The sequence below is a fragment of the Palaemon carinicauda genome, chromosome 1 (genome assembly GCF_036898095.1).
Source record: "Palaemon carinicauda isolate YSFRI2023 chromosome 1, ASM3689809v2, whole genome shotgun sequence".
Classification (NCBI taxonomy): domain Eukaryota; kingdom Metazoa; phylum Arthropoda; class Malacostraca; order Decapoda; family Palaemonidae; genus Palaemon; species Palaemon carinicauda.
The window spans coordinates 109,304,519-109,332,501 of NC_090725.1; the positions used below are offsets into that span (position 1 = coordinate 109,304,519).

General features: G+C 41.7%; 1 protein-coding gene across 2 annotated transcripts in view; it reads left to right on the top strand.

Annotated features, from left to right (window-relative positions):
* Positions 1 to 17,471, top strand: part of LOC137650822 (asparaginyl-tRNA synthetase-like) — a 165,839-nt gene extending 148,368 nt beyond the window's left edge. The window contains exons 9-10 of one of the 2 annotated variants that reach the window (XM_068383987.1): positions 4,390 to 4,679; positions 17,334 to 17,471. In XM_068383987.1, coding sequence (XP_068240088.1) covers positions 4,390 to 4,662 — 273 coding nt within the window. In that variant the 3' untranslated portion in view covers positions 4,663 to 4,679; positions 17,334 to 17,471. Of the gene's footprint in view, positions 1 to 4,389; positions 4,735 to 17,333 lie in introns of those variants that run through there. The other variant, XM_068383980.1, reaches the window with a different exon arrangement.
* Positions 17,472 to 27,983: the final 10,512 nt, after the last annotated feature.

Sequence of the window (27,983 nt, forward strand, 5' to 3'; positions counted from 1 at the left end):
GACTTCATTGCTCATCATGTCCTGCATGGACAAGGCCGTACGTGACGGATCTAATGAGCTTGCTGCATCTTTCGTGTCCGGAGTCCTCAAGAAGCGTGAGAACCTTTGCTCTTTCCTGTCAGCTGGAGTTACACCTTGCCAAAGATCCGAACTTCTGTTTGCTCCTCTTTCCAAGTGCCTCTTTCCAGAGGACCTGATTAAGGAGATTGCTGCTTCTTTGATACAGAAGGATACTCATGATCTGGTTGCGTCCTCTGCGCGCAAAGCCACCCCTTTGCCTACCTTGTCAGCTAGACCAAGGATGGACACTCCAGCGTCCCGATTTATTCCGCCCGTTCGTGGCAGAGCCTCCAGCAGAGGAGGTGCTCGTGCCGAAGGGAGACGTGGAAAGAAGAAAGGAACCAAGTCCTTTAAAGGCAGAGTCTGACTGCCAGCTTCTTCAGACAGCAGTGGGAGCCAGACTCAAGAACTTCTGGCAGACCTGGGAGAAGAGAGGCGCAGATGCACAATCTGTGAAGTTGCTCAGAGAGGGGTACAAGATCCCGTTTGTACGAAAACCCCCTCTAGCAACGTCTCCCATCGATCTCTCTCCCAGGTACAGAGAGGAAGACAAGAGACGAGCATTGAAACAGGAAGTGTCTCTCTTACTAGAAAAGGGAGCGGTAGTCAAAGTCCTGGACCATCAAACCCCGGGCTTCTACAACCGTCTCTTCTTAGTGGCAAAGAAGACAGGAGGGTGGAGGCCGGTGCTAGACGTCAGTGCGCTGAATGTCTTTGTCACAAAGCAGACGTTCTCCATGGAGACCACAAAGTCCGTTCTAGCAGCGGTCAGAAGGGAAGACTGGATGGTCTCTTTAGACCTAAGGGACGCATACTTCCACGTCCCCATCCACCCAGACTCCCAACCTTTTCTGAGATTTGTTTACGAAAAGGTTGTCTACCAGTTTCAAGCCCTGTGCTTTGGCCTAAGCACAGCTCCTCTTGTGTTTACGAGGCTGATGAGGAATGTAGCCAAATTCCTTCATTTAGCGGACATCCGAGCCTCCCTCTATTTGGACGACTGGCTTCTAAGAGCTTCTTCCAGTCGTCGCTGTCTGAAGGATCTAAAGTGGACTCTAGATCTGACCAAGGAATTGAGTCTCCTTGTCAATATGGAAAAGTCTCAAGTGGTCCCATCCCAAACTATTGTGTATTTAGGGATGGAGATTCACAGTCTAGCTTTTCGGGCTTTTCCGTCGGCCCCCAGAACAAGCCAAGCCCTGTTATGCATCCAGAACATGCTAAAGAAGGAACGATGTTCAGTCAGGAAGTGGATGAGCCTGATAGGGACGCTATCATCCCTGGAACAGTTCGTAGCATTAGGAAGACTACACCTCCGTCCTCTTCAATATCACCTAGCATTTCACTGGAAAAAGGACAAGACGCTAGAAGCGGTCTCGATTCCCATTTCCGAGAAGATGAAGTCTTGCCTGACATGGTGGAAGGACAGTATCAACCTCAGAGAGGGTCTGCCCCTGGCTGTTCAGACTCCCAACCACGTTCTCTTCTCGGACGCATCAGACGTAGGCTGGGGCGCGACATTAGACGGTCGGGAATGCTCGGGAATATGGAACTCGAGTCAAAGGACAATGCATATCAACTGCAAGGAGCTACTGGCAGTACATCTGGCCTTGAAAAGCTTCAGGTCTCTCCTTCAAGGCAAAGTGGTGGAGGTGAACTCGGACAACACCACGGCTTTGGCGTACATCTCCAAGCAAGGAGGGACCCACTCACTGACGCTGTACGAGATTGCAAGGGACCTCCTCACCTGGTCAAAAGATCTAAACATATCGCTACTTACGAGGTTCATCCAAGGCAACTTGAATGTCATGGCAGATTGTCTCAGTCGGAAGGGACAAATTCTTCCAACAGAATGGACCCTCCACAAGGATGTATGCAAGAGTCTTTGGGCCACCTGGGGCCAGCCGACCATAGATCTCTTCGCAACCTCGATGACCAAGAGGCTCCCAATTTATTGCTCACCAATCCCGGACCCAGCAGCAGTTCATATAGATGCCTTTCTCCTAGATTGGTCTCATCTAGATCTATATGCATTCCCTCCGTTCAAGATTGTCAACAAGGTACTGCAGAAGTTCGCCTCTCACGAAGGGACAAGGTTGACGCTAGTTGTTCCCCTCTGGCCCGCGAGAGAATGGTTCACCGAGGTACTTCGATGGCTAGTAGACATTCCCAGAACACTTCCCCTAAGGGTGGACCTTCTACGTCAGCCACACGTAAAGAAGGTACACCAAGGCCTCCACGCTCTTCGTCTGACTGCCTTCAGACTATCGAAAGACTCTCGAGAGCTAGAGGCTTTTCGAAGGAGGCAGCCAGAGCGATTGCTAGAGCAAGGAGAACATCCACCCTTAGAGTCTACCAATCGAAGTGGGAAGTCTTCCGCAACTGGTGCAAGTCAGTATCAGTATCCTCGACCAGTACCTCTGTAACTCAAATAGCTGACTTCCTCTTATATCTGAGAAAAGAACGATCTCTTTCAGCTCCCACTATCAAGGGTTACAGAAGCATGTTGGCATCAGTCTTCCGTCACAGAGGCTTAGATCTTTCCAACAATAAAGATCTACAGGACCTCCTTAAGTCTTTTGAGACCACGAAGGAGCGTCGTTTGGTTACACCTGGTTGGAATTTAGACGTGGTACTAAGATTCCTCATGTCAGACAGGTTCGAGCCGCTACAATCAGCCTCCCTGAAAGATCTCACCTTAAAGACTCTTTTCCTGGTTTGTCTAGCTACAGCTAAAAGAGTCAGTGAGATTTATGCCTTCAGCAAGAACATCGGTTTCTCATCTGAAACGGCTACATGTTCTTTACAACTTGGTTTTCTAGCCAAAAACGAGCTACCTTCTCGACCTTGGCCAAAATCGTTCGATATTCCAAGCTTATCGAATATGGTTGGAAATGAACTAGAAAGAGTCTTATGCCCAGTCAGAGCTCTTAAGTTCTATTTAAAACGAACTAAACCTTTAAGAGGCCCGTCTGAAGCTTTATGGTGTTCAGTTAAGAAACCATCTTTGCCTATGTCAAAGAATGCCTTATCCTATTTTATCAGACTGTTAATACGAGAAGCTCATTCCCATCTGAATGAGGAAGACCAAGCTTTGCTGAGGGTAAGGACACATGAAGTTAGAGCTGTCGCAACTTCCGTGGCCTTTAAACAAAATAGATCTCTGCGAAGTATAATGGACGCAACCTATTGGAGAAGCAAGTCAGTGTTCGCGTCTTTTTATCTTAAGGATGTCCAGTCTCTTTACGAGGACTGCTACACTCTGGGACCATTCGTAGCAGTAGTGGGTGAGGGCTCAACCACTACAATTCCCTAATTCCATAACCTTTTTAATCTTTCTCTTGAAATGTTTTTATTGTTGTTTTTTTGGGTTGTCCGGAAGGCTAAGAAGCCTTTCGCATCCTGGTTGATTTGGCGGGTGGTCAAAGTCATTTCTTGAGAAGCGCCTAGATTAGGGGTTTTGATGAGGTCCTGTTGTATGGGTTGCAACCCTTGATACTTCAGATCCTAGGGGTCGCTCAGCATCCTGAGAGGATCGCGAGGCTCCGTAAGGAAGACGTACTTAAAAAGGCAGAGTAATTGTTCAAGTCGACTTCCTTACCAGGTACCTATTTATTTTAAGTTTGTTATTTTGATAACTTCTAAAATGAAATAAAAATTCTTAGCTCATAATAATGTAAACATATAATGCTGGTCTCTACCCACCCCCCTGGGTGTGAATCGGCTATTATAATCACCGGCTAAGTTAAATATTGAAAAATGTTATTTTTATAATAAAATAAATTTTTGAATATATTTACCCGGTGATTATAAATTAAAGGACCCTCCCTTCCTCCCCAATAGAGACGCAGTGGACCGAGGAGAAAATTGAGTTCTTTGTTTACATTGAGTACTGGGTACTTGGACGACAGATGGCGCTGTTGGGCACACCCGCAACCTGTATAGCGATCGCTGGCGAATTTTTTCCGTAGAGTTTTCTGTCGAGCAACAGAGTTGCAGCTATTATAATCACCGGGTAAGTATATTCAAAAATTTATTTTATTATAAAAATAACATTTTTTAGATCCAAAAGGGGAAAGAAACATTATCCAAACTGACAGACTAAAGTTAAGTTTTTTTTTAAGTAATTGTATTAGCATAAATAAGATGTTTATATTTCTTGAACTTAATTGTTTCAATTTACTTATTTTACATTTTTTAAGATTAATTGTAAATTGATTGATTGTCTACAGTTATTTGCTTTACTTGAGAAAATATACATGTAATCTTTTTGTGTTTTTGCTGCTATTTATAAAGAGAAACATATTTGATCTGTTGATTTATTTTTAGGTGTACGGATTAGATCTTCTGTTTCCGAATGTTGGCGAAGTTGCCGGAGGAGGCTTGAGGGAACATGATTTCTTCGCACTACAAAATCGATTGCGGGAACATAAGTTAACAAAAAGCTTGGATTGGTATTTAGATCTTCGTAAATTCAACGGAAGAGTTCCTTCTGGGGGTTTTGGCCTGGGTTTTGAAAGGTATCTCTTGTTTTTGCTTGGGATTCACAACATAAAAGATGTGATACCCTTTCCCCGGTGGACCAAGCACTGTCCGTGTTGATGAAGAACTTCGATAAGGTATATTTATGGCTGTATTTATTGTAAAAATTGTGAATAAAGTGTGAAGTTCCAAGATGTTTACTATACATAAAAAATATTTTTCAGTATTATGCTGATAGTATTCTTTATATCTTATCATTAGTAATTCCCAAGCATACTTAAAAAAGTTCAGAGTTGCAACGAATGTAGTTTATGTTGAACAGGCTCACATAAGTCTATATAGTTTATATATGAAAGATTTATTTTGATGTTACTGTTCTTAAAATATTTTATAATTTTTCATTAATTCTCTTATAATCTATTTATTTCTTCCTTTTCTTTCTTCACTTGGTTATTTTTTCTTGTTGAAGGCCTTGTGCTTATAGCATCCTGCTTTTCCAACTAGGATTGTAGCTTAACTAGTAATAATAATAGTAATGTAAAGAGGATGCATTCCAAGAGTGGGTTCACGTGCTGGAAAGTTTGCTATTCCAACATAGTTTGACTATTCATATCTTGCAAATAACTCACCAGCTACTGCTAATTAGGCTATGTATATAAGAATTCATACTCTTAAAACTTTCTTCATTTTTATTTTATACACGGCATTAATTTTCTCCGTATTTTACTGACCACAAACTAAATTTTTTTCCTGTTTTCAGTCAACAGATTATGCTACATCAAGTTAACTATCAAAGAGCTAGCTTATAAATGTAACAGGTGAATAAAGGATTCCTACAGCTATATGCATATAATAAAATGTAAATAAAACCTTTATTTATTATTATTGGTTTTCTGTTTTTTTGGCTTTTAACAACCATAAATAAAGGGTTTTTTGCATTGTCATATATTCTTGATACATAAGTTATCAAGCTAACCTAATTACCAAGAAAGATCAAAGAAAGTATTTAGGGCTCATTTAAAATAAAAGTAGCTAGAAGTAAAAACAATTTTTAACACCAGTTTAAAAAAAAAAAAGTAAATAGTAATTTTATGTTGTGAGGTAGAGCAGCTGGGAGGCAATGATGAAACTGAACTAACACCAATTGTAGATGTAATTTGTCAGGTTTCTTGCAAGAGTGAAGATATGATCCAGTGTTGACTAGGTAGGGGTTATTTCTTTCATTGTAAATAGCACTGGATTGCACCATGAAGGTCTGCTGGAGTCTTCATGTACTGTTCAACATTTGGGCTATGTGGTTAAAAAATAGACAGAAGTTCCTAGTTAAGGAAACTAGACAAAGGTTCCTAGTTAAGGAAAACCCATTTTATTATTATCATTACTTGCTAAGCTACAACTCTAGTTGGAAAAGCAGGATGCTATAAGCCCAGCAGCTCCAACAGGGAAAATAACTTTGTCTGGAATCACTTTGGTTCTTCAATAACTTTTTTCCCTTCCTCATTTCTTAAGAGTTTCCAATTCAATGAGGTCATCATTAGTAAGCTACTTGTGATGCAAATCAAGGACTTCCACAAAGTACATATCTTGAAGATCAAGTTCCAGCATTTTCCTTAGGTTCACTGAGTTAATAAAGACCACTTTTTATTTCTACTGTCTTTCTGAACCATCCAATATTGTGTATCAACAGCAGGCATGCTTTCTTCCAGACCCCACTTATGTTGACTGACATAACTTCATGCCGCGCAAAATCAGTTCTTGACAGCCGGTCCTTGTAAATATTGTAATCTTTCCATAACTCCTGTAAGGTTGTTTCTCCATCGTCAGTTCCCTTCACTGCCTGCTGTGAAAGGTGCGACATCAATAATTATTTTTTAATGCCGCTATTACTCCCTGGTCCATAGGCTGGGTGAATGATATAGTATTTAGGGGTAGAAACATTGTCCAGCAGCAAAAGAATATTAAATAGGTGCTCTTATCCAGGTGATATTTTGTACTTATAGGATAAAACAGTGTGATAACCAGACTGGAAAAATTACTACTGTAATCCAAGCTTTGGGGTTACTCTTCTATACAACAGGAAGAGATCCCTTGTCTTTATTTTCAAGGGCTCTTGTGTTCTGTGCATTGTACAGAGACAGAGTTTTCAGTTTCAAATAAACAGAATTTTAATAATGAAATATTTTATTTCAATATTTACCTGTTAGTCACATATTTTCCATCCTCTTCCCTCTTTGTGATTGAAAGAGATTTGAAAGAGCTATAGAGGTCTCGTATGACTTGACTTATATGCAGTAATGAGTAAAGCTATTTTTGCATCATTGGTAGACTCAGAATTCCCCTCCCTGAAAGTAAAGGGAGACCAGGTGCCAGCCAGCCTTCCAAACAGAGGAATAAGGGAGAGAGAGAGAACAAATTATTTTTTAAACGTATAACTTACCCGGTAGTTATGTATATAGCTTACGTCCCTGACGTCACGGCAGAAATTTCAAAACTCGCTCCAATCGCCGATTGGGTAGCCAGGTGTACCACCTGCGCGCCCTCCTGCGAGGTACCCGGAACCATTCCATGATTTCTCATATCTTCCCTGCCGCCGCAACTAGCGACATCGTTGGATATTTTCCACTCGCTATTTACCTGATTTATTGCAGTTTACTTTGGTGATGTACAATAATTTGGTTTTGACTCTCGCTTGTTTGGATTTTCTTTTGGATACTCTTGAATTACTTTTGGATTTTGATATTTTGACCCTTGCTTGTTGATCTCTCTTATAATATTCAAAATGGCCACCCCTCCTTTAACTTTTAGATTGTGTGTGAGTGGGTGTAAGACCCGACTGGCTAAGGCCTCTATTGATCCCCACTCGATCTGCGTTAAATGCAGAGGTAAAGTATGTGAGTTGGGTGATTGTTGTGATGAATGCATTCTTTTATCTGAGAGTGAGTGGCTAGAGTTTGACCGCTATACTCGTAAACTAGAGAGAGATAGGCTGAGATGAAGTTCTTCTCGTTCTTCCAGAGACTTTTCCTCTTCCCGTGTCACCGAACCTAATCCTTCCCCTGTAGTGGTATTTTCAGATCCCACTACTGTTACTGCTAATGAGCCTACGCTAAAGGATATGATGGTGGCTATTCAAGCTCTGGGGGCGAGGGTTGAATCGCTAGCTGCGGACAGAATGCAATTGATGTCCGATGTGAAACAGTTAAAATGTGACAGTGCTGAAAGTGCAGTGAATATATTTAGTGCCGTGGAGGGTGCGCCTGCTTAGGCCTGTTGTTTTCCTAGTCTTAGACATCTTCCAAGCTCCCCAACCCCTGGGAGAAGGAATGTCGAACGATGAAAGGAAACGAGAGGCTTTAGCTCCCGAGCAGACGTCCTCTCGAGCGTGCCTGTTGACGTTTCCCAGGACGCTCGCCCTCATCATGGGAAAGGTGAGGTATCAGTGATTTCATCATCCACGCATGATGCAGTACCTAAAAGAGGCTGGCGTCAAGCTTCCAGACCTCTTAAGAGGAAGATGGACAAAGTCGACCAGCGTCCTACTATGACACCACAAGCTCGTGGTTGTAGCCATTGGAGCAGTCCGGGGCGTTTTCCTTCTTCCAAAGAGAGCTCTCCTGCCAAATGTCCTTCAAGGACATCGGTTTCTGTCAAGAAACGTCCAGCTCTTACAGTTGGTGGTAAGTTGTCTGAACCGGGCATGACCTCGGTTCATGCTCCTCCTCCGCCGTCAGACTGGTTATCGCCCTCTGGACGCTCTGAACATTCTTTGAGCGGCGTGGATAACGAACTCGTGATAGACGTGACGTCTCCTGTATCACAACGAGTTGACCCAAATTTTAATATGCTACAAGAGATGCAACAGAGACTCTCTTCGTTCATGCAAACGTATCAATCTACAGACAATAAGAGAGTAGCATGCCTGGATCCTGAACGTTAGGAAGCTTCTCTTCTGGACACCAAGTGGCGTAAGGCTATTAGTCGAGAGGTTCTTGGCGACGAATGCCTTTACATCTCTCCCGTTAAATGTCATGAGACTGTTCCTCATAAGGAAAGCGGACATAATCTTGACCCCGAACGTCAAGCAACCAAAAGTGACGTCGAGCGTTCAACAGAGTGAGGCGCAGAGCGTCCTACTAAACGTGACGTTGAACGTCCTGCAGGACGTGATCTCGAGCGTCCAGCAAAACGTGATGTTGAGCGTCCAGCTAGATGTGACGTCGAGCGTCCTACAGAGCGAGGCGCCGAGCGTCCTACTAAGCGTGACGTTGAGCGTCCTGCAGGACGTGATCTCGAGCGTGCAGCAAAGCGTGATGTCGAGCTTCCAGCTAGACGTGATGTTGAGCGTCCACCAAGACGTGACGTCGGACATCTAGCGAGACGTGACGTCAAGCGTCCAGCAAGACGTGATGTCGAGTGTCCTTCAGGCCGCGACGTCGAGCGGCAAATAGCCAGACGTGATGTCGAGCGTCAAGCGGTACGCGGCGTCGAGCGTCAAGCAGGACACGACGTCGAGCGTCTTACAGAGCGTGACATCGAGTGTCGATCAACTTTACGTGATGCCGGGAGTCAAGAAGTGAATGACATTGAACATGAGAGCCTCGGACTTCGTGAGGACTAGTCAAATTGGATGTCGAGATCAAGAACGCCTTAATTCCGATCGTTTTGATCGCGAGCGTTTTATCGAGCGTCAAGCGTTAGATCAACAAGGCGACAGACACGATGATCTGGGGTCTCTTGATGCCAGAAGTCAGGACCTTTATGATATGTATCCTGATAAGCACAACGTCGTTACTTCCGTTAGGGCTTTGTCAGAGGAAGATGTCGATGATCACCTTTCCCCTGTGGAATTATTTGAGGAGTTATCAGAAGGAGAAGATTCTAAGTCTTTTCATCCTTCAGTGGATCTTAAAATACTCATGAAAGTTTTTAACAACGAGTTTCCAGATTCTTTTGTGCCCGTTGCTCCACGTTTGCCGCCCTCAGAATTCACGCTTGGGAAGGCTTCGAAGAAGTCTCTGTTTACCAAGATGGTTCTGTCACGGACATCAAAGAGAGCTCTAAGGATGATGGGAGACTGGATGGAGTCTAAAAAGGACCAAGGAAAGGCAGCTTTCGCTTTTCCGCCGACTAGACTGGCATCTAGATCTATTATCTGGTATGAGACGGGAGAAGTTCTCGGCTTGGGAGTTCCTGCCTCTGCCCAAGGAGATTTTTCAAGTCTTGTAGACGCTCCCCGTCCGTCGGCCATGAGGAAGACCAAGATTCTCTGGTCTACTTCGGAATTGGATCATCTTCTCAAAGGCGTCTTTAGAACCTTCGAGGTACAGTATTTAATTTCCTCGACTGGACTCTGGGAGCCTTGGGGAAGAAGGTTTCTGCCCTTAAAGATGGTGACACTGCTAGTCTAATCCACATCATGTCCTGTATGTATAAAGCGTTATGAGACGGTTCTAATGAGTTGGCAGCGCTTTTCTCAGCAGGGATCCTTAAGAAAAGAGCTCAGATGTGTTTGTTTCTGTCTCTTTGGGTTACTCCTTTTCAGAAATCAGAATTGCTATATGCACCTCTATCTTCCTCTCTGTTTCCACAGGAATTGATTAGAGAGATTTCATCCGCGTTAACCCAAAAGGCCACTCAAGATTTGGTTTCAAAGACGGCAGGAAAGGTTTTACCATCCTCCTTCTCTAGCCGCAAACCAAAGGAAGAAATGCCATTCCCTAACTTTTCTCAGCCCTTTTGAGGGAAGACTTCCAGCAGGAGTAGCTCCAGGCCCGATGGAAGGAGAGCAAAGAGGAGAGGATTCAGAACAGGGCGAAGCAGAGTCTGACTGCTTTCGCCTTCAGGCAGTAGGAGCCAGACTACACAACTTCTGTCGAGCTTGGGAGAGGAGAGGAGCAGACCTTTGGTCAGTACAACTTCTGAAGGAGGGTTACAAAATCCCTTTTATAGGGAAACCTCCTTTAGTTTTAGCTCCATTAGATCTCTCTCTCAGATACAGAGAGGAGTCAAAGAGGCAGGCTTTACAACTCCAAGTGTCTCTCTTGTTGGAGAAGGGGGCCATAGAGAGGGTGCGGGACTTACAGTCACCAGGCTTCTACAACCAATTGTTCCTGGTTCCCAAGAACTCGGGGGGGATGGCGTCCAGTCCTGGGCGTAAGTGCACTCAACACGTTTGTCCAGAAGACGAAGTTCTCTATGGAGACATCAAAGTCAGTCCTTGCAGCAGTAAGAAAGGGCGACTGGATGGTCTCATTAGACCTCCAGGACGCTTACTTTCACATCCCCATTCATCTGAGCTTCAAGCATTATCTGAGGTTCGTTTTCAAGGAGGAAGTGTTTCAGTTTCGAGCCCTGTGTTTTGGTCTCAGCACCGCCCCTCAAATATTTACGAAGCTAATGCTCAATTTAGCAAGAATACTGCACTCCAGAGGCATCAGAGCCTCCCTGTATCTAGACGATTGGCTTCTCAGAGCTCATACCTACGATCGCTGCCTGAAGGATCTTCAGATTACTTTGAGACTAACAGAAGAATTGGGTCTTCTTGTCAACAGGGACAAATCTCTTCTGACACTATCACAAAAGATACTTTATTTGGGGATGGTGATTCAGAGTCGAGTTTTTCGGGCTTTCCCGTCTCCCTTAAGGACGGAGCAAGCCATCTTGAAACTGCAAACTTTTCTAAAGAAGCAGAAGTATTCTGTGAGGAAGTGGATGAGTCTGTTGGGAACCCTCTCCTTGTTGGAACAGTTTGTTTCCCTAGGAAAGCTGAATCTTCGTCCTCTCCAATTCCACCTCAATCATCATTGGAACAAGGAGAAAGATTTAAGAGACGATGTGCATTCCCATTACGGAATCCATAAGAAGTTACCCTCAGTGGTGGAATGATCTGGACAAGTTTCAAGAAGGTCATCCCTTAGAACAGAAGAACCCAGACCTTGTGTTGTGTTCCGACACCTCGGACTCTGGGTGGGGAGCAACACTGGGCAAGTTGGAAGTTTTGGGGTTGTGGACAGAGGATCAGAAGAGCTTCCACATCAACCAAAAGGAACTGTTAGCAGTCCTGTTGGCCCTCAGAAGCTTAGAAGGGTCAATTTTGAACAAAGTGGTGCAGATCAATGCCGACAACACCACAGCATTGGCTTACATTACCAAGCAAGGCGGAACCCACTCGATGTCCCTTTACGAGACTGCGAGGAATCTTCTCATCTGGGCAAAGGAAAGGAATGTAATCCTTGTAACAAGGTTTATTCGGGGGGAGAAGAACGTGATGGCAGACAGCCTCAGCAGGAGAGGTCAAGTTCTGTCCACAGAATGGACACTCCTTCAAGAAGTCTGCAAGAACCTGTGGCGACTTTGGGGTCGTCCTTGTATAGACCTATTCGCGACCTCGAAGACAAAGAGGCTAGAGACTTATTGCTCCCCAGTGCCAGATCTCGAAGCAGTCCACATAGATGCTTTCCTGTTAGACTGGTCCAATCTGGACGTGTACGCTTTTCCACCGTTCAAAATCCTTTACAAAGTAATACAAAAGTTTGGCCCTCAAGGGAATGGTTCACAGAGGAACTGGAATGGATAGTGGACACTCCGAGAAACCTTCCATTAAGAGTAGATATACTCTGACAACCCCACTTGGAAAGGTACCATCAAAGTCTCCAAAATCTTCATCTAACTGCCTTCAGACTATCGAAAAACTCACAAGAGCTAGAGGCTTTTCGAAGGAGGCAGCTAGGGCTATTGCAAGAGCAAGAAGGACTTTGACCATCTGGGTTTTATCAATCCAAGTGGGAGGTTTTTAGAGAATGGTGCAGAGTCAACTCTGTTTCCTCCTTCGAAGGAAGCGCAATTTTTCATCCTCTACCATCAAGGGATACAGGAGTATGTTAACAACTGTATTCAGACACAGAAACTTGGACCTTTCGAATGATAAAGATCTACAGGAACTTTTCAAATCGTTTGAAACTTCAAAGCAACGGCACCAGGATTCACCAGCTTGGAATCTGGATATAGTCCTGAAGTTCCTTATGAGTGACAGGTTTGAGCCCTTGCATTCAACTTCCTTTAAGGACCACATGATGAAGACTCTATTTTTGGTTAGTCTAGCAACAGCTAAAAGAGTCGGTGAAATCCATGCGTTTAGTAAAAACGTTGGCTTTCGAGATAACAAAACTATCTGCTCATTGCAGTTAGGCTTTCTCGCCAAGAATGAACGCCCTTCTCAACCTTGGCCCAAGGCTTTTGAGATTCCGAATCTTTTGGATGTGGTTGGCGAGGAGTTGGAGAGAGTCCTGTGCCCAGTAAGAGCCCTGAAGTTCTACCTGGACAGAATAAAAGAGTTGCGAGGCAAGTTGGAAGCTCTTTGGTGCTTGGTCAAGAAGCCTTCGTTACAGATGTCAAAGAATGCCCTTTCATTCTTCATCAGACTTTTAATAAGAGAGGCTCATGCACATTGCAGTGAGGCAGACCTAAAGCTTTTAAAGGTCAAAACACATGAAGTTAGAGCTGTAGCAACTTCAGTGGCCTTCAAGCAGAATAGATCGTTGCAGAGCATTATGGACACAACCTTTTGGAGGAGTAAATCTGTGTTCGCTTCACACTATTTGAAACGTGTTCAGACTCTTTATGAGGACTGCTACACTCTGGGACCATTTGTAGCAGCGAGTGCAGTAGTGAGGGAAGGATCCACCACTACATTCCCATAATCCTAATACCTTTTTCTTCTCTTGGAACTTTTAATTTGTTTTTATGGTTTGTGGAGATTGCGACAGTCTTCCGCATTCATTGATTTTAGTCAGGTGGTCAATTTGTTCCTTGAAAGCACCGGGAACTGGGTATTGGGAGAGGTCCTGTCACATAGAGGTATGTGCACCGGTTTGACAGCTCCTAGAGGTCTTCAGCTCCCTGAGAGGATCGCTGGATCTCATAAGGAAAGCGGACATAATGAGGCAGAGAATCCTTGAAGTCAGCTTCCTTATCAGGTACAAACCCTTAAGCTTTTTTTATTAACTCTTAAGTAAAATTCCAACAATATTGGCTGTCTCTGACCCTCCACCAAAGGTGTCAATCAGCTATATATATAACTACTGGGTAAGTTATACGTTTAAGAATGATATTTTCATTATAAAATAAATTTTTGAACATACCCGCTAGTTATATATAATTTAATTCCCACTCTCCTCCCCTCTAGAGACTTGGGGCAAGGAAGATCTGAGGAATCATGGAATGGTTCCAGGTACCTCACTGGAGGGCACGCAGGTGGTACACCTGGCTACCCAATCGGCGATTGGCGCGAGTTTTGAAAGTTCCGCCGTGACGTCATTGACGTAAGCTATATATATAACTACCGGGTAAGCATGTTCAAAAATTTATTTTATAATGAAAATATCATTTTGCTTTTATGTTGGAGAAGCTGTGCTTCAAGAATGTTAGCACTATGACTTTAGGCAAAATTAGCAATTTTATTACCCGGTATTTTTGGTTATTGAAATTATGTTTTCTGACTACAGTGATGCCTCAGGATACGAAAGTAATCCGTTCAGGATATGGTTTCGTATCCTGAGTCGCGTTTTACATGTAAATAGCCTAATCCGTTCCAAGCCTTACGAAAAGACACCTTTTCTTTCATAAACACGCTAAACTGTAATAATAAACATGCAATGCAGCCATTTCTATCATTCAATAATTAACCCAACCGTTAAAAACAACCTAATCCATTCCAGAAACCACCATGAGATTATTCAATAATGTAGTTATAGCCTAGTTATCCCCTCCAAGCCTTAAGAAAACGGTCCGTTTTCTTTACTACTGCATAAAAGTTACGGTACTGTATGTAAAGCATTTGAATCAGTGAAGGTGTATTGTTACCTGTACGTACACCGAAATTAAGGATTGATACCCTGAAAAAAAGGTTACAGTTAATTAGTGTAACAAAAAAGTTGAAACTTACCTTTTGATTGAGACGATGTCCGATAGCGAAGTCGCGGCAGAGGAGGATGGCATAAGGCAGAAAACGTAACAAGTGACAGACTACGTACAGTAATTTACACACTTAACACATTAACACTTAAACTTTACGAAATAAAAAAATGGCAGAAATAATTAACACTTAACATTACGTACGGAAAACTATAAAATGAAAGAAAAAATTACTTAACGGTAACATATGACTTAAAATTGAATTTTTTTTTTGCTTTTTTATAACTAAGTTTTTCATATTTTCTAAATTTCTTCTACTTCTTCATCACTTTCTTTTTTCTGTTTCTTTTCTTTACTTTCACCTTCCAATTCTTCATCACTTCCTCTTTTCTGTTTCTTTTCTTCACTTTCACCTTCGTCTTGGCCTACTAATACCGCTGGCCTCTTTAATAAGAAACTATCCATTGAAGCTTGTTTCTGCCTACTTTTCAACACATTTCTAAAATGCGTTAGGCAAACGTCATTGCAGTGTTGAAGCGCACGGTTGGTATAAACTTTTTCTGGATGTTCCTTTTCGACGTAGTCTGCCATTTTATGGAAACATGCGAGAATTTCCTTAATGTCTGCCGTTTTCAAAGGTGTAACATCCTCCTCATCACCGCTAGAGAACTGCTCTTGAACAACACTCATTTGCATCGTCTCCAACGCCTTCAGGTCGTCCGTCGTCAACTCCTCGTGGTGCTCCTCGATAAGTTCATCTATATCCTCGGCGCTAACTTCCAGCCCCATGGACGTACCAAGAGATACGATGTCAGCCACCTCAGACTGCTGAATGGGTTCAGGATCGTCAACGATCTCGGCTTTGCCTCCAGGCTTCCCGAACCCCTCGAAGTCTCGTGCAGAGACAGCATCAGGCCACAGCTTCCTCCAAGATGAGTTCAGGGTACGCCTCGAAACTTCCTGCCAAGCGAGATCGATGAGTTTGAGGCATATCACGATATTAAAGTGATCTTTCCAGAATTCAAGCAGAGTGAGGTTTGTACTCTCTGTGACTTGGAAACATCTCTTGAAGAGATGCTTCGTGTACAATTTTTTAAAATTTGAAATAACTTGCTGGTCCATGAGCTGGAGGAGAGGGGTGGTGTTAGTCGGTAGATATAGGACCTTTATGAAGGAATACTCGGCCAGAAGATATTCCTCGAGGCTAGGAGGGTGAGCTGGAGCATTGTCCAACACCAGCAGACATTTCATAGGGAGGCGCTTTTCTTCCAAATATTTTCGGACAGTCGGACCGAAGCAGACATTCACCCAATCAATGAAAAGTTGCCTCGTTACCCAGGCTTTAGCATTCGCCCTCCACATCACGGGAAGGTTCTCCTTGATGACTTTGTGGGCTTTGAAGGCTCGGGGATTTTCTGAATGGTACATCAGCAGGGGCTTTATCTTGCAGTCCCCACTGGCATTTGCACAAAAAACATAGGCTTATGTCCGGGTAGCCTCTTCTCCTCCGCCGTGATGAACGTCCGACGAGGTATTTTCTTCAGGAAAAGCCCAGTTTCGTCGCAATTGAAAACTTGCTGCGAACTGTAGCCTTCCTGCAGAGTCAAGTCGTCGAACGTTTTAACAAAGGCTTCGGCGGCCTTCGTGTCCGAGCTGCCTGCCTCCCCATGCCGTACCACTGAATGAATGCCAGTCCTTTTCTTGAATTTCTCGAACCACCCCCGAGAAGCCTTGAACTCTGGGGGTTCCTGCTGGGATGTTCCTTCTCCTGCCCCTTCTTCGGCCTGAGAACGCACAATATCACCGAAAATGGCGGAGGCCTTCTGGCAAATTGTAGTCTCAGTGATGGTGTCTCCTGAGATCTCTTTGTCTTTGATCCACACAAGAAGCAGCCTCTCCATCTCGTCATGCACATGGGTTCTCTTGTTGGAGAAAATAGTGACACCCTTAGAAGGTGCCACTGCTTTGATGGCCGCCTTCTGCTTCAGGATGGTGCCTATCGTAGATGGATTCCGGCCATACTCCTTGGTGATCGCACTTAAACGCATGCCAGACTCGTACTTTTTTACGATTTCAAGTTTCGTCTCCATCGAGAGCATCGTCTTCTTCTTCTTTCCTTCGGCAACATTCTTGGGACCCATGGCTACAGTAATACGTAATATAATACACTATGTACGTTATATACAGTACTATGTATAGTAAACACTAATACAGTACAGTGCACAGTAACGAATGTTTAATAACGATAACACGTGGCGTACGAATGTACTGTATATTAACACTACGTCAAACAAGCGAAAGCACACAATGTCTGTTAACGATACCGCGGTCGGAACGAAAAGAGAGAGAGAGAGATGAACGCCCGTGCGTAAGCAAGCTGGGATAGTTGCCGACCAATAGGAAAGCAGGATCTTATGGCGTCAGCTAGCATCTGAGTAGGGAGATAACCAATGGGTGAGCGGGAGGCTGTAAGTGAGTCTACCCAAGTTCAAAGTCTGGCGGCGCGCGCTTTTTAAAATTACTCTCGGCGAAGAGTTGGGATCTCATAAGGTTTTCGTATCCTGAAATTTTATTCGTATATTGGGGCATAAAAATCTTCGAATCGCTTTTCGTATCCTGAATTTTTCGTAAGCAGAAACTTTCGTATCCAGAGGTATCACTGTACTTATTGAAAAAATGTAACTAGTAAAATATGAAACTACTGTAACTGCTTTAGTGAATTGAACCATTGTTTATACTGTGGCTTGTGTTGAATTATATGGAAGATAAGAATTTAAAAAAAATTAATATGAAAATTATTTTGTTCATATGTTGGCTAATTAGTTAAACACAACTAACTTTTCCCCTCAAAATTTTTACCATGCAATAATTTTTTCTAGATCTCCATTTTGAGCTTCAGCAACCTCAGATCTAATCTCAAGACATGGGAACGATGTAAAGAGAGTTGCATCATGTGCATAAACAACAACCTTGTTTTGTAAGGCTAGACCACATGTGTAAACTGTATACAGTATTGTACTCCAATATTAAAAGTAGAGGACCAAGAACACGACCCTGAAGAACATCAGAGATTGCATTCCTGTAGTTGATATGGTTTCCATCAACAACAACTTTACAATATATTCATTAAAAGTTTGATAATAAATGGGCACTGACTCAACAATATCTTCATGGGTTACCAGCTTTGATTCTGTAGGCAATATGTCTCTTCGTTAATTGTCTCCTCATCCATCTACATTGATTTGCTGATTGTGTATCACATCTTGCATCATCTTGTGCTGCTGTTATCCATTATATTTACATCCATTATTTATCTAGGAATTAAATCCTCGATCTTTCTGGTTTCCTTACCTGCACAATCTTACTCCTACTCATGTTTATGTTAAGATTCTCATCTTTGAAGCACTGTATCTTTTTCAGTTGATTATACACTTTCCTTTATTATTTGCCCTGTAAGGAGGTACTACCATTGCTGTATCTCACATGATGCACTGTAAGTACGGTAAAGTACTATACAGTATTACCAAAAGGTCTTTGCAGAATTCTTCACTTATTTCCTTCTGCTTTATCTCTATTCCTACTTCCTTTCTTCCATCTTGCTGTTCAACCTTTTTTAGCTTTTACAGCATTGATGCAACATAATGCTGGATGGCTTCATTGCCCAGTTGTGAGCCATTTGGTCCAAACTTTCATAAGTTCAATCCAATAAATCCAAATGGTTTACAATCATTAGCACATCATTGGCAAGTATCAGCCCAGTCATACTCCATTTATGACCTGTGATCATATGTAAAATTTGTCTGACCTCTCACATCAGTTATCAAGATGTCACATAGCACACCCTTTCCCAGACCCGCTTTTACACAAAATCAGACAATGTTTCATTAACATTTTCTAAAGCAGTTTTGCTTCAATAAAAGAAATATTTTACAGGTCTCAGCAGCTTGTTTATATCTCACAAATTTTCAACCACTTTCATATTACCTCAGTTAATTTTGTCAAGATTTTTTCTAAGTCTGTTACTTCAGAAATTCTCTCATATCTGTTTCCTGATAAGTTATACACTGTCTTTACTGTTTAATCCAGCATAGCTCATCTCTTTAAAATATTTCTGTGGTTTATATTGCCTGGTATACGAGTAACATTTTCTTTAAACTCCTCCAGTCATCTCTGCCATTATTACTTTTATACAATGGAACAATTTTCTCTCTTTCTCTCTCACATTCATTCAGGACCTTTCTCTCATGCAAATAATCATACAAACTTTGGTTCAGCCACTCTGTTACTCTTTTAGCACTACTTTATTTAAGCATCTCACTTTTAATTCAGTTTTCTGATGTCTTTTTATATTTTTCAACCTCTTTAACTGTCTTCCTTATGCCATAAACAATCACATACACTAGTTTCTTTCTCTGCCTCTCCTCTATGTTCTATATTCATCAATTCTTCAAAATGTTAACTTCATTTTGACAAAGCTTCATTCACTTCACATAATTTCTCTCCATTTGCACCAAGATGATCTTCTACATCTTCCACCAAATCATCTGACTTGGATACCAGAAATGGCTGATTTGATAAATTTCAAAAGGAGGTTCAACCTTAGAAGTGTGTATTTGCATGGAGAAGGTTTCTCTGCTGACAAACCTCCCACTGAGAAGCAAGTAAATGAGACGTTACAGACTATCATCGAGAAAAAGCGATATTCTCATGAATAAGTTTTCAATATGGACAGACTGACCTCTTCTGGAAATGCATGCCATTACAGGCTTTCATTTTGGAGGAGATAGCCAGAGCCCCTGTATATAAGGTGTAAAAATATTGCCTCAAACTTACGTGTGGAAATGCTGTGGGATTTATGTTAAAGCCAGTGATTATTATTAGATCCAAAAACCCAAGGTAGCACCAGCAATTTCCCTCAATATTCTTTGCCCAGAAAAAAAGAAAAGACATGGGTACTATTCCTTCACCAAAAATGAAATTAAGATCATGCTTTGCCTGCTGAAGTAGTTTCTTCCGAAGAGCTATAAATATCTTCTTTGCTGTGCAGTGCATTCATATCATCATCTTTATCATGTACATTATTCAGTACTGCATTGGTAATCATCATCATCAGCAATTAACTTTTAGTATCTTCACTGGTGAGTGTTTCGAATTTAATCTTATTGATAATACTGTACGTAAGGATGTGTCTACAGTAAAAGTAAGTTTCAATTTAGAAAACGATTAAGATTGTAGTAAGGATTTATAAGTGTTTAGGGAGAGTTTAGTAAAGCTTAAATGTATAAAGTAGATGAAAGAATATAAACATATTGAGAAAATAATTTAAGAATATAACTTGCAGTAATGTACTCTAGTTTTTCTACTTCACGGTTTTTCACCTATCGCGGGAGCCTTGGAACGTAATACCTATAATAACCGAGGATTAGTTTTTTCACACAAACATATACTGTATTTGTTGCTGTGTGCATTAGATTTGCATATCAGCTGTAAAACTGGTGAAAATAAATTATTTGTACTGTACATTAAAGAATTAACTTTACATTTCAATGAAAATTGAAAGCCTTCATTTAAGTAGTGACATTCTACCAGCATAGCTCATCTCTTTAAAATATTTCTGTGGTTTATATTGCCTGGTATACGAGTAACATTTTCTTTAAACTCCTCCAGTCATCTCTGCCATTATTACTTTTATACAATGGAACAATTTTCTCTCTTTCTCTCTCACATTCATTCAGGACCTTTCTCTCATGCAAATAATCATACAAACTTCGGTTCAGCCACTCTGTTACTCTTTTAGCACTACTTTATTTAAGCATCTCACTTTTAATTCAGTTTTCTGATGTCTTTTTATATTTTTCAACCTCTTTAACTGTCTTCCTTATGCCATAAACAATCACATACACTAGTTTCTTTCTCTGCCTCTCCTCTATGTTCTATATTCATCAATTCTTCAAAATGTTAACTTCATTTTGACAAAACTTCATTCACTTCACAAAATTTCTCTCCATTTGCACCAAGATGATCTTCTACATCTTCCACCAAATCATCTGACTTGGATACCAGAAATGGCTGATTTGATAAATTTCAAAAGGAGGTTCAACCTTAGAAGTGTGTATTTGCATGGAGAAGGTTTCTCTGCTGACAAACCTCCCACTGAGAAGCAAGTAAATGAGACGTTACAGACTATCATCGAGAAAAAGCGATATTCTCATGAATAAGTTTTCAATATGGACAGACTGACCTCTTCTGGAAATGCATGCCATTACAGGCTTTCATTTTGGAGGAGATAGCCAGAGCCCCTGTATATAAGGTGTAAAAATATTGCCTCAAACTTACGTGTGGAAATGCTGTGGGATTTATGTTAAAGCCAGTGATTATTATTAGATCCAAAAACCCAAGGTAGCACCAGCAATTTCCCTCAATATTCTTTGCCCAGAAAAAAAGAAAAGACATGGGTACTATTCCTTCACCAAAAATGAAATTAAGATCATGCTTTGCCTGCTGAAGTAGTTTCTTCCGAAGAGCTATAAATATCTTCTTTGCTGTGCAGTGCATTCATATCATCATCTTTATCATGTACATTATTCAGTACTGCATTGGTAATCATCATCATCAGCAATTAACTTTTAGTATCTTCACTGGTGAGTGTTTCGAATTTAATCTTATTGATAATACTGTACGTAAGGATGTGTCTACAGTAAAAGTAAGTTTCAATTTAGAAAACGATTAAGATTGTAGTAAGGATTTATAAGTGTTTAGGGAGAGTTTAGTAAAGCTTAAATGTATAAAGTAGATGAAAGAATATAAACATATTGAGAAAATAATTTAAGAATATAACTTGCAGTAATGTACTCTAGTTTTTCTACTTCACGGTTTTTCACCTATCGCGGGAGCCTTGGAACGTAATACCTGTAATAACCGAGGATTAGTTTTTTCACACAAACATATACTGTATTTGTTGCTGTGTGCATTAGATTTGCATATCAGCTGTAAAACTGGTGAAAATAAATTATTTGTACTGTACATTAAAGAATTAACTTTACATTTCAATGAAAATTGAAAGCCTTCATTTAAGTAGTGACATTCTACCAGCTAGAGTTATTTGGGAAGTGCTATGTCGTACAGAAACTTAATGTTCTCTTTTCTTTTGATAAAAAAATACAGCACTCTATAGTACTGTACTTGGCTTAAATATATCAGTAAATACACTACTGTAAGCTATGTTTAAGGTAACATGATAAAGACCGTAAATTGAAAATTGACAAAGTAAAGCTAAGTGGATTTATTTCCTATCAAACCTGTTGTTGCAATGTAGAATAAAAAATGTATTGTTTCATAATTTTTGTTTTACAATCTGTTAAGCATATAATAGGGTACATAACATAATGCAGGTATTTTTTTATGCAATGTAAGACTGATGCATAGAAAAGCTGTCAAGACCAAACACTGTGGATTTGGACAAGGCAGTGCTGATATGGTACAAATCTAAAGATGATTGCTGAGAACTTCATGAGGCTGCAAAACCTTGCTGAATTCAAGGCGTCTGAAGGTCGACTCTTGTGCTTTAAACTTTGGTCAGGACTTATGAACTGTAAGGCTCATGGTGAAGCTTTGAATGCTTCAGTGTAAGGTATTGATGGTTTTCGGAGGAATTTCTTAGTTTTGGAAAATAAGAAATCGGTTATTGGATCTTAAATCTGTATCAATGACAAAACCAGGTTGTTTAATCCGTTCTGTGCCTATTATTACAATGGCCGATAAGTCAGAAAAATAATTACTTGTACGAAAGCTTAGCACGTAATATTTTTCTGCTCTATGCTGTACAAGTTCCTCAGGTACAGTAGTACTCATATGTTGAGACCTCCATTAGTTGGACTCACAAAGAGTCCACTGTATCTTTGTGGGATGATGGATAGGTTCCTGTAATTTAGTACCTGTGTTTGATGTCTTGGTTTCCATTTCGTATTGTAAAAGATTTCCGTCATATCCATTTCTGGAGGATGCTTATCCATTATTAAATGGAGGAGCTTGGAATTCCTAGAGATTGGATAAAGGCTCTCTTACTTCTCAACAATATGCTTGTCCATCTTGGCAAGCAAGAGGTGATTAGAGACTACAGATGTATTGCAGGTTTTTTCCCTAATGCAATATTTATCCTTGAACCAATGGACCATGGTATTATCATAGTGGCAAAAAGGCATTACTTAAGAAGATTCATGAATGAAGTGATAGTGGTGTATGAAGATGAGGAAGAGAAGGAGCTCGAATTGGATACTCGTGGTGAATGGACTTTTTAATTTAGAAAACTAAGCTCTCAAGCCTACAATCTCTTTTCTTATTTTGCAGTATGGTTAGCACATAGGCTACTGTTAGCTGAAGAGTCTTTGGTCCTTTAACCATGGTTTGAGGCTAGGAACTCAACAACACTTTATTAAGGGCAGAGAAAACATTACTGAGGACAAAATCGGAGTAATTGGGTAAAGATGATGGTGATCCTTAATATCACACAATGTCTGAGGAGGAAATCACCTCTTCTGCTGTTTTTACCCAGGCCATAGACATTGAAGACGATGCCTACAATCTTGATATGTCCAGGTTCAGAATGATATGAGAATCACTTGATATTTCATCATGTTTTCTGACCATCCCAGGTGCTGTATTATAAAATGGTTCAAAGATAATCCAGTCAACAAATTGTGGGTTATCAGTGGCCCTACTGTCAGAGTAGACTCAATGATTACTTTTCCCACCTCACCTCTTGCATGCAAGTCCTTTGCCTTCATTCCATTGTGTAACCCCATTGTCTGAGTCAGAACCACAGGCAAGTACATTAACTCCTGTTGTTCTGCAACCATGACTCTAGCCTTGTTCTGCGTTCATTACAAAATCACGTCACTGAAACCTTGCATCAGCTCAGCTTCCTTTACCCACTCACTTCATCCTACACCCGCAAGTGCTGATAAAGGGGACCCTTGTAATCAATGGGGAAGTGTACGATAGGCCTCTGGAAGAAAAACAGTACCTGCACTTGTAGAAAAAGGAAGACACATTTGGTAAACATTAATACTCATAGTTGTTGAAAAGAGGTAGAGAGTATAATTTAGGTTAGTGCATGTTGCCCTGTTATTTACAGTGCTGTATGTAAATACTATTGATAATTATATACAGTATAGCATACTTCATACAAGCATACCGATGGTGTAGTCACTCGAAAAGCCACGTTGATATGAACTAAAAGCTGGAAACGAATACAGTCACACAGCAAACATATGTGTATGATTGTAAGTTTGTATTTACAGTTAATTCTCTAATAAAAATATATACATACTCTACAGTGTAGTCTGCTGCTCCTTACAATTGTACACATAATTATGCATACACATACACACACACAGTGCATTCATACATTAACACTATGTATGGGTTGATGCAAATGGTCATGAAAAGGACAGTTGATACAGACAAAAGTGTGGGATAAGAAAAGCAATTTTGAATGGGACCAGGGTAGAACAAACCATAACTTCTAATAACTCAGCAGGGCTACTTATGGACCTCTTCAAACCCACCATCCTTAGCCCTTAAGATAGGTAAGGCTGTTTTTAATAACGGGTTATTGTGCCTTGAGGAAGGAAATAACTTTGGGTCCACAGATTGCATGTTTCAGACGTTTCTACATGGCTACTACAACTCTGCTCTACTGTGGAAACTTGAAGTGTGGATGTAGAATGACAATGAAAGAAAAGGGTGAGGCTTATTAGATGAACTGTTTGCATAGCATAGGTGATATAAGAATTTATGTTGAGAGAAATGGGAGGATAGGGAGTAATAGCAGGCTACTGTAAATAGGGTAATACTGGTATGCAGTTAATTATAATAGCCATGTATTCTCCATCACAAGTCTGAATACTACACATTACTCAAGAAGTTTAATTCCAGCTGTGACCAAGTTTTGAAATGATCTTCCAAATTGGGTAATTGAATCGGTAGAACTTCAAAAGTTCTAGGTTGCAGCAAATGATTTTATGTTGAACAGGCTGACAAGACTTTTTATAGTTTGTATATGAAAAATCTCTTTTAATCTTGTTATTGTTTTTAAAATATTTTATTTTAAATGTTCATTACTTCTCATATACAGTAGTTTATTTCCTTATTTCATTTCTTCACTGGGCAATTTTTTCAATGGAGTCTTTGGGCTTATAGGATCCTGTTTTTCCAACTAGGGTTATAGCTTAGCTAGTAATAATAAAGGGATTTTGACGAAGGAAAAATCTATTTCTGGGCGAGAGACCTGTGCCGCCCAGTGAAATGCTCCTTAAGCACCATTTCAAAGGAATATAACTGCTAATATTACCAGAGAAAAAATGTAAAGGAATGCTAGGTTGAACTAGCTCGCTCACCTAATGGTGTCGGTATAGACTGGGGCGAAATACCAGAGGTCTCGTACCATTTAGACTTCTCCTCTTCGAAATCCCCCAATAGTGAGGTGCCGTTCAACCTCCCCTGCCTCGCAGACCAGTACTACTAACTCAACCCACGCTTGCCCATCACTCCTTACAGCACCCTTAAGTTTGGGGTCTGAACAGGGGGGGAGCAAATAGGGTGGGTTCACTGGGCGGCACAGGTCTCTCGCCCAGAAATAGATTTTTCCTTCGTCAAAATCCCTTTTCTGGGCTCAATCCCTGTGCCGCGCAGTGAAATAGTACCAGAGAAAACGAACCCAAACTTTATTAACTATACGGGAACGAATTAAAATCAACATAACAAACAGTGGTTTAATCAAAAGTTAACGTAGAAGACGGACGTCTTTAATAACATCAGCATGATAAGGTATAATATCCCAGGAAGGGAAGACAAAAGAACATTAACTTAAAACAAAACCAATTAAGGTCAAACACTGGAACAAATTACATACACTTGAACACTAAAGAAATACAGTTCGCATGGAAGAATAAATTGAACAATGATAATAAAATGGCAATGTTACGAACTAGGAACACCCATGGGTGTGATACAACAAACCGAACTCAGGTAGGAACTGTAAGTGAGGCAGGTAAGAGGAAGAAGGTGGAAGATATAGGATTCAGGGATTAGTTAGAAGGAATTTGTCCGGGGGATACCACGCACCCTGCAGCTACGGTAGCGAGTTGAAGGGCCTCTAATTGTTTAAGATAGTGCCGCTTGAACACTGAGGGGGATTTCCATCCGGTATATTTAGAGATATCTGTAAAGTTCATATGATGGAAAAAATTTATTGAGGTCGCTACCGCCCGAATGTCGTGGACGTGAGGAAAAGACTCTGGATTGGCCTGTTTAATAAAATACAAGATCTGTTGTCTGATCCCTTTCAAAGTTATAGTCCCTCCCTGCTCCCTGATGAACAAGGGTCCCGAGGTCTTATAGGAAGTCCTTGATAGAAAGGACTTTAGAGTGGTAACCGGGCATAGGGAAGGATCCTGAAGGAGAGGGATAATTTTCCAGGAGGACCATCTATTCTGAGGGTCTTCATTTTTGGCCAAGAAGACCTTGTCTGGGGAGAGGAGGACCTCTCCTGACGGAAGGAACTCTATGTGGCCTGGATCCCTTGATAAGGCAGCTAATTCCGAAATCCTGGCGCCAGATGCTAAACTCACGAGAAAGAGAGTTTTCCTGAGTAGAGGGATATACTCGCATGAATCGCTGACGGTTTCTGACGCTAGTTTAAGAACATCATTGAGAAACCAGGAAATCGGGCTAGGACGAGAAGATTGTCTCAGTCTGGCACAGGCTCTTGGGATCGAAGCTAGCAATGAATCTGTTAGATCTATATTAAAGCCGATTAGAAAAATCTTCTTCAAGGCAGACTTGATGGTAGTAATAGTGTTAGCTGCTAAGCCCGACTCAAACAAGGTTCTGAAAAAGGTTACCGTTAGGTTTAGTGTCATAAAGTCAGTACTAGAATCTTTCAAAAACTTAGCTAGTTTTTTGACCGCTGAGTCATATTGACGAAGAGTGGAGTCTCTCTTGTCAGATTCTAAAAATAAAGTATTCTGGGGGTCTATGTTAGCCCCTTTGTGTGCCGCAAACTTCATGAAGTCCATAAAGTTAGGGTGGTCTGAATGTTTGAGGAAGCGAACACAGTGCACGTTTGTACTATCTGGGTCAAAGTCGGGTTGGGAATCTGGTGAGGGTGGAGATTCAGCTCCTGTAAAAGAGGAAACCAATTGCTCTTGGGCCAATTGGGGGCCACCAGGGCTACTTGACCTTTGAAGGTTCGAAGTTTGTCCAGCACTTTCATCAGTAGGTTCACCGGTGGGAAAAGGTAAATCCTTTCCCAGGCGTTCCAGTCGAGAGACATGGCATCCGTGGCGTAAGCCCGAGGGTCCAGGTTGGGGGCCACATAACATTTCAGCTTGTGGTTGGATTCCGTCGCGAAGAGGTCTACCTGGAGATCCGGCACTTGGAAGAGGATCCATTGAAAGGATTTGCGATCTAGTGACCATTCTGACTCCAACGGTACCGTCCTGGAGAGTGCGTCTGCCACAACGTTCCGAACTCCAGCCAGATGGACGGCGGATAGGTGCCATTGGTTTGAGGCCGCCAGGGAGAAGATTGCCACCATCACGTGATTGATGGGACCTGACTTGGAGCCCCCTCTGTTTAGACAAATGACTATGACTTCGTTGTCGAGGACTATCCTCAGATGTTGTTTCTTGGCCGGGGAAAGACGTTTCAAGGTTAGTAAGACAGCCATGGCCTCCAGGACGTTTATGTGAAATTGCTGGAACATTGTGGACCAAAGGCCCTGAACTTTCCTGTGTTGGGAGTAGCCTCCCCAACCTGATAGGGAGGCATCCGTGTGGATGACTATCCTTGGAGGGGGGTACTGCAACGGAACCGACTTTGATAGGCTCTTGGCGGTTGTCCATGGGAGAAGCCTCTTCCGAAGAATGGGAGGAAGGCGTGTCTTCTTGTCCCGACGTTTGGTGTTCGCTCTGGAGCGCCAAACTCGGTTGATGTCTTTCAGTTTCGCTTTCAGAAGGAGGTCTGTCACTGAAGCGAATTGTAGGGACCCTAGAATCCTCTCCTGGTTCCTTCTGGAAGTTACCTTTTCCCCGAGAAAGCGTTTGGTATTTTTCGCAATCTCTATCCTCTTGGACCTGGGGAGACATAGAGTGTGAGAACGTAGGTCCCACCGTAATCCCAGCCACTGAAATTTGGTCTTTGGTGTCAGACGAGACTTTCCGAAGTTTATCTTGAATCCCAGAAACTGAAGATATTGGATCACCTTGTTTGTTGCCTTGAGACAATCCTCGACGTTGTCTGACCAGATTAGCCAATCGTCCAGGTATGCGACGACTTGGATTCCGTGGGATCGGAGTTCCTGAATGACCGATTCCGCCAGTTTCGTGAAGATTCTGGGCGCGATGTTGAGCCCGAAAGGCATCACTTTGAACGTGTAAGCCTTGTCGTCCAGTCTGAATCCTAGGAATGGGCGGAAGTGTCTCGCTATTGGAACGTGATAGTAAGCATCGGTAAGATCGATGGAGGTG